Genomic DNA, 8,064 nt, shown 5'->3' with positions numbered 1-8,064 from the left:
TCACTGCCTCCTTTCAGCGGTCCTCCACAATACAAACCCAAGCACGCCTCACCATCACAGCTGGGACCACTCCACACCAGCTCCGCCTTCCACCCTTGCACCCCTCAGCGCATTTTCTACATAGCACTCAAAGTGATGTTTACTTATTATTGGTTGTCATGAGAAGACAACCCTCAGCTGTCTACAAGGAGCAGCACCTCCTCTAGACAGGGCACCCCATAAACATTTGTTGGATGAATCCTCAGGCACACTCGACTGCCTCAGTAATTATTTCCAGAATGCTAAAGATTTCCCATGAGAACAGGTCTGAAGGAAACAACTCATCCATGGATCTGGAAGTGGACAATGTGATGTTTGGAACCAGGATATACATCCAAGGACAATGGACCTGGCAGCGAAGGCACAGGTAGACATCAACTCTGAGTCACACTAGAAGCCACTCACATTATAGTGCCTGTACTCCTGCGGCGAATTTCAATCCCAAATGGATTCTTCTTAATGAGGACATCATAGAGTTGACCCTCAGGGGTGCCGGATGGCACCGTGGGTACGTTCAGAGGAACTGGAACTTCATACCGATTGTTGTTGGGATCATAAATCTAGGCCAGAGGAAATCGATTTTAGGCAAGAATTGTGCTCTTGAAACCTATATCCTTAGCAGAACCTTTTTTATTTTTGGACAAAAAATTCAGATGCTATGTTTCTGTCTACTTTAAGTTGGTTATATCTGAGATTTAATTAATATATCAAATAACAATGTCAGATTAAACATTTTTTCTGTCATTTCTCATTATTAAGGCCTCTGTTACATTAATACACTCAATGGGACATTAGTGCTAATGTGGAAAATCATTCTGGAATCAGTATGGTATTTATGAATATGTTACTTGCTGTTTTCTGTGGGCATATGAGTATATAAAAATACCTTAAAACCATTATGAATTGAAAAAAAAAAAAACCTGTCTCCCCAAAATGAAATCTATTTGATTAAAACTATCAGAATCTCCTTGCTGAAGGTGGTATCTAAACTGACTCATGAGTATCTACTACATCCCTGCCTGACACTGCACAAGACACTAGGGATGTGGGCTGAATAAGGAAGTGCTACGGCTTTACAAAATTCACATGCGAATGAGAAGTGAAATAGAGCAGCTCACAACACCTGGGTGATGTGTGCTAAGGGAGAGCTATGTAGAAGTGCTGTTAGATTCTAGGGAAGGAAATGCCTAACACTGTTTCTGAGAGACTGAGATGGTGTCACGGGAGAAATACAGTCTAGAGTATTAACAGCTTGGTAGTTATTAACCAAACAAAGGAAGGAGATCAAGTCATTCTGCTGAAGAATAACAACCACAAAGGCAGAGAGAATTAAAGTGGGTCAGAAAGAGGCAAATATTTTGGAAAAGCTACTGCATTATCAAGAGGTAGAGTAGGCAATGGTTAAGGCTAAAACTCCAAGGAGGTTCATTCATTTCAAACCCATTAGGAGCCTACAACATGCTAGTGCTATGATGTACAAACATACTACAGCATCATCCCTGCATTAGAGGAGGTACAAAAACTCTGAATTCAGGTTGATGTCATATTATAAAGAACCTCTCAGGCAATGTGACAATGTCCTGATCACTTTCACTTACTGTGTCAGTAACATTACAGTGCTAACTATCTGCCAGGCTCTGTATTAGACTTCAGAAGCAGAAAGAGGAAAGGGCACATTCCTGTCCTTGAGAAGCTTAATTTAATAGAAAAACAGACCTAATCTCTAGTCCATCCCTAGTCCTTAAATGCAATTAAATCCTGGAAAGAAATGAAATCACTGCACATTGGTGGCTATTTTATAGAAATCTCAAATTCAGTATCCCAAAATGAACATATCATCTGACATTGATCAAGCACAAACCTTTTCAGTATTCCTATTCCAGTTAATGTCAGCACCATCCATATTAAGACGCAAGCTAGAAACATGGTCTTCATTCTTGGTTTTCCCTCTTCATTGTCACCTGCTTGCAATAGAGCACTATATCCTGTCACCCAACTTTCTCAACCTCAGACAGGTCCACTCTTCTCCACCTGCATTCCAGTGTCTAGTTCAAACCTAATCCCTCAACTGACTTGCCTAACTGGCAGCCTCCCAACTTGTCTCTCCATACCCGCTCTTTCTCTCCCAGCCATTTTCCTAACAGTAGCCACAGTAATCTTTTCCAAATGAAAATCAGGGCAGGTCTCATTGTTCCCTCAATGATTTCTCAGTGCTTTCTGGATAATGATCTAGTCTATTGTAGCATGATTAACTTATTTTAGGGTTCTGTGACTCGGACCAATAAAAGGTAATGGAACTGAAAAGGGTCTAATCACTACCTGATGCATGTACTGTGTTTACCTTGAACTGCAGCATTTCATTCTTATGGTAAGTGACATCCAGGCGAAGGGGGTTCACGGGTGTGGAAGGGAAGGCATTGGCATACACGGAAGACTTTAAGGAGATATCAGCTGTGGCCCCATGTGAATTATATTGAACATTACTGACAGAGTATAGATCGTTGACAAAATAGCAAAAAGGGACTCCAGAAGAATTGGATGCCTGAAAAGTAAGGGTAAAGTCATAGATCAGCACAGCATGTGGTCTGAAAGTTCTCTAACCTAAACAGGGGTAGAAACATCATTTTATACCACAATAAAACCAGCCCATCACTGATCACTTGGCAATAACATAAATTTAAATTCCTGGTCTCCAAGCAAAATATTCATTTTAAAAAGTTTCACACATGTCCCCACCTACTCATCACATCCAGATCATGTCCCTTAGGAAGTACTTTCTATGGATTTTAGGTAGTTATGTAAGTACTACTGCTGTGCTTAAGAAACTATACATTAGGTGTGGAGATTTCCATGCACATGAACCCCAGCAGCATGGTTACCTCCCAGATGCAGCCACGGGCAGCACAGTTTTCTGCAGAAGCGTCATTCTCATCAGGGTAACAGTCTATTTTTTCATCATCCCTTATCTTTATGCTCCACTCCACTGTGTAGGCTTCTCCCAGGAGAAGATTGATGTCTGTGATAATGGCAACCTGTAGGAATGCAGAAATCACAAGGAAATTCATCTGTAGGAGATAGGCCTTGCAAGATCTGAGGCTTTTTTTTTTTTTAAGAAAGAAAATAGAAATTTGACCAGACATTCAACCATCCAACCAACACATGACTTTAGCTGATAAGAAGAGAACCGCACATTGGGGGAATCTAATTAGCAGCAACAGGGCAAATGTCTCCTCTCTAGCAGAATCTTTGTACATAGAATAAAGAAAACAATGTGGTCAAATAAAACTCGTCATTATCACCCCTTATTCTTTTCTGCCCTGACTCCTCTTAGCCCTCTGTGTCTTGTCAGGAAGGCTCTCTTCTGCACTTCCTCTTTAGCATGACACATGGTGTCACCCAAAAAGTGAGCTGATCCCCTTGCTCTCCAGTCCCCAAACCCATATCCCCCATTGGCGTGGAGTGGTATAAAGAACACAGCATTAAGAATCATATGATCTGGTTATCATGTCCACATTTCTATACAACATTGAACAAATGATTTCTTTAATTTTTAATTTTAATGGATATAGTAGGTATACATATTTATGGGTTATATGAAACATGTTGATTCAGGCATACAATGCATAATAATCACATCAGGGTGAGTCGGGTATTCTGTTTCATTTATTTGGGTTTCAATTTTAGCAACAGCAAAATTGAGAGGCTGAAAAAAATCATGTATTTCTTTCCATTTCTAACACCCTAGCCTCTTCGTTTCTGTAACCCCAAAGACTCCAATTTTGAAACCTTCCTTGATTACCATTCATTCAAATGTTTAATATTTTTCTATATACTTTTCTTATCTTTGACATTTCTTTAAACAGCATTTCCCAAGTTCTCACTTGTCTGGAATAATAAAATCCCATTCTAAAATTATCATCCTTCTCCCAGTCTCCTCCCAGTCTAAATGATCTTGTACTTCCCAGTTCAACTAGTCCCCAAAACCCACTCCCACTCCCAGCAATGCTCACACACAGTAGCACAGCCTTCATTCAAGGATCAACGTGAGGCCCTTTGACAATTAAATCAAGTTGGTAACTAAGACCCTCCAAAATCTGACCACAAGTTTCCTATGCAAACTGGTCTCTTTTTCAAAACTGAATCTTATCTATGCTGTTCCAGTCATATAATTTTCACAGGCTAATAATATAAGGCTGTTCCCCACTTTCCTAATTTTGCTCTTCTTGTGCCTCATTGTAATTATAATTGTATTTGAGGGAAAAGGAAGTGAAATCAGTTAGAGAGAGAAGAACATTGGGAGGCAGAGAAGGGAATAAGGTAAACACCCAACTCATTCTAGCTCTTGCCACCTCATTTTATTCCCAGTCCTCTAACTTCCAAAAAACAGGCCTCATGGTTGCTCTATTCCTTCAAGAACCCATGCAACCTTGGCATAAAGGAACACCATGATACTATGGAGAATTCTCAATACACCATCTCAACAAAATGGGCTTTTACCTTCAGGTTAGAATCATAAGTGACTGTAGGAGAAGTCTGACTTGGGACACCATTGTGTTTCACTGTAACATTGCTAGGTTCCTCCGTCCCAAGAATTTTAATCTCATTAAATGCCAAATTATTGGGGTCCTTGTAGGTTGATTGTGAAATATTCACCTCCAAGCGGTTCTGCAAAACAATTAAGTCCAATTATGCATAAAGGTATGCCTGCAATACACAGATTCTCAAGTCACTCAAATATTCCATTGCAGACCGGACACCCCCACTGCCCTGGATGCCTCTCTGCTTTCTCTACTAGTGTGTGCTCAAGAAGTACAAAATTATTTTAATAATTTTCTAATTTAAAACAATCATAAAAACACACAGATATTTTTAAACTGTATTTACAAATGCTATTTGCTATATTAATGCCTTCTTTTGAAAACTCTGATGAAATCATAAATAGAAATGTGCTCACTCATAGCCAATAATGCATAGAAAGTTACAAATATAATCACACATATACAATATACACAAGCACAGATGTGCTAATGGTCAGTCCAAAGCCCACACCTAAGATTCAGAAAAATATGATACTCACTTGAGTAACAGAAAACTCACATAAAAGATACACTTTATTGGCCACAGTATCTGCAAGTGAAAGAAAGTCAAGTCAGATTCCAGCTTGTCCACCACAGAAAAACAGATTTCACACCACCACTCTTTTCAGTTACATCCTGATGTCACAAATGGCAGTATTTCCATTTCCTTATGGATGAATAATATTCCATTGTATTCATTCATGAAGGTACACTTAGAATGTTTCCATATCTTGGCTGTTGCAAATCATGCTGTAATGAATATGGGAGGAGTGAGTATATCTCTTAGAGATACTGCTTTCCTGTACTCTGGATATACACCCAGAAGCGGGATTTCATGGGATTGCAGGGAAGATCTGTTCTTAATTTTTTGAGGAACCTCCATACTATTTTGCATAACAGCTGTAATAATTTACATTCCCACCAAGAGTCTAAAATATTCCATTTTCTCCACACCCTCGCCGGCACTTATCTCTTACCTTTTTTACGACTTCCATGCTAACAGGTGTGAGGGGATATCTCACTGTGATTTTTGATTTGCAATTTCTGTCATTTCCTGATGTTGAGCATCTTTTCACATACCAGTTAGCCACTTGTATGTCTTCCTTGGGAAAACATCTGCTCAGGTCCTTCACCCAGTTTGTAATTGGGTCATTGGATCTTTTGCAGTTGCATGAGTTCCATATTTTTTATATTAATCTCTTCTGAGATATATGGTTTGCAAAGATTTTTATCCGTTCTGTAGTTTGCCTTTTCACTTTGTTGATTGTTTCTTTTGCTGTGCAGGAGCCTCTTAGTTTGATGTAGTCATGCTTGTTGCCTTTTTGGCATTTTGCCTTTGCTTTTGGTGTCATATCCAAAAAGTAACCGCCAAGACTACGTCAAGGAGGTTTTTTCTATGTTTTCTTCTAGGAGCTTTACAATTTTAGCCCTTACATTTAAGTTTTTAATTTCTTTCCTCACAGTAGCCAAGATAAGAAAACAACCTAAGTGTCTATTGGTGGATGAATAGATAAACATATTTTGGGACATATATACACTAGAATATTTTTCAGACAAAGAAAGTACAACATTCTGCCATTTGCAACAGCATGAATGACTCTGGAGGACATTATACCAAGTGAAATAAGCCAGAGACAGAAAGTCAAATACTGCATGGTCTCACCTCTATGTGGAATCTAAAAAAGTTCATCTCTTAGAAGCAGAGCCTACAACAGTTGTTCTCACAGCCTGCGGCCATGGAAAATGGGGAGATGATGGTCAAGGGTACAAACGTTCAGTTAGTAGATGAATAAGGTCTGGGGATCCAGTCTGCAGTATTGGTGGTGATGAATGTGTTCATTAAAATAGCTGTGGTAATCACTATGCTATGCCTACGTATATTAAATCCTCATATTGTCCACCTTAAGTATATTCAATCTTTATTTGCCAACTAAATATTTTACAACTAAATAAATGAATAATTTTGAATCTACATATTGGATTAGATGGACAAGCATCTCCAAGGCCAAGCCATTGTTTTTCCTTCTCCTTCCTACTGGAACATTGTAAAGATTCCCTTCTGAGGGCTTCCAAGGCATATGCTTCAAGGGAATCTATTTCCTAAACTGGGAGCCACAAATAGGCTAAAATGTATGGCTAGATGAGTACACACTGGAACAGTATATTCTCACTGCCTCACTGGTAGGGGCATGATTTTTATATCCTCAACGTTTGCTCATAAGAATTTTGGGAGGAAGACATTAACATTGAATTAGGGAACAGTCTTGAAATCTTTTCATCTAAGAACCCACTGACAATAAAATGAGAGCCTATTATAGATATCACTGGCTAATGGGAGAATTGTTAGAGGTACACATGTATATTTCTTTCGTCTGCAGTTCATCTACCACTATCCCTGAATGGTGCGACCAGAAACAAAACAATTCAGTGACTCTTGCTGCTGTGCCTGCTGAGATTTCTCCCACAGCTCAGCGACCAGCAGGAGGGAAGGACCACAAGTCACAGGTGCGGGTTTGGAAACAGCAACATGATCGTAACAGCGCTCACCCTTTGTTTGCCCATCATCCCAGAAAAGTTCTCCTTTCGCTTCTTTGTTCTCATCTAGGGCAATGATAAGACCAAGAGGGTTCTTTCGACTGTGGGGAACAAGATTCAAGAGACAAGACAGGAGTCAGAGAATTTTGCCAACGGAGTTGAGAATATTTCCATCAGATTTCAAACTGGAAAAGATACTAGCAGCAGATGATTCTCAGAAATGAGAAGTATCCCAAGAGGGGAGACTTCTGGTACTACAATTGCAACAGTCCTGGCAAACAAATGAGGTTGATCACCTGGCTGTTAGCGTGTTTTGAAAAGCAATTCAAAGGGTTTAAGGAAGGACATGAACTACAGTCTTTCAAAATCCATTGGACACGGTTCTAAAACAGCAGCTTCTGCAAAGCTGTTGTCAATTGTGGCTGCTCCTATATTGACTTCCATCTCAGATGTGAGATTAAAAATGACGTTCTTAGACCTATCATCTCACTCCCTTAGACTTCAAAGAGTTATTAATAATTCGTCAGAGTATCGAGTCTGAAAAAGATTAACATACAAACAAGCACAAAGAAAAACAAGTGTTGAGTAAAATTGCATGTGGGCTTGAGAGTGATGCTTACGTTTTGGTGGACTTCATTACACATTGTTGAGCTAACTGACCTGTAAAGGAAAACCTGAGTCCTGTCATTCACCTTAAGTGGGTGTTCAGTGCAGGCTCTTGCCAGGGCAGGATGTAGCCCCCACGGACATGAAGATTAATGTGGTCAAGAGGGGCTGGCAAGGTCTTCCACTCTCCTCTTGCGTTCATATCCACACCCTGTGGGCAGAAGAAGGTAAGAGATGATGAAGGAGAGGAAAGAACCCTTCCTGAACAACGCATCCTGCCAGACATCTCATCCTCCCCTCTGAACTT

The 8,064-nt window shown here is 39.8% G+C and overlaps 1 protein-coding gene across 1 annotated transcript; it reads right to left on the bottom strand.

Moving 5' to 3' along the window:
* Positions 1-241: 241 nt before the first annotated feature.
* On the bottom strand, positions 242-7,968 carry LOC112618031 (maltase-glucoamylase, intestinal-like; the record flags this gene model as incomplete). Its single annotated transcript, XM_025374647.1, has 8 exons — positions 242-332; positions 445-599; positions 2,381-2,581; positions 2,919-3,071; positions 4,537-4,704; positions 5,117-5,166; positions 7,164-7,252; positions 7,844-7,968. Coding segments are annotated over 8 exons (1,032 nt in total), but the record flags the coding sequence as incomplete, so codon positions are not given.
* Between the last annotated feature and the right edge of the window lie 96 nt (positions 7,969-8,064).

Source organism: Theropithecus gelada, unplaced genomic scaffold (genome assembly GCF_003255815.1).
Source record: "Theropithecus gelada isolate Dixy unplaced genomic scaffold, Tgel_1.0 HiC_scaffold_827, whole genome shotgun sequence".
Taxonomy (NCBI): Eukaryota; Metazoa; Chordata; class Mammalia; order Primates; family Cercopithecidae; genus Theropithecus; species Theropithecus gelada.
The sequence above is the reverse complement of the archived record's forward strand: the minus strand, read 5'-3'. Positions and strand labels throughout refer to the sequence as shown.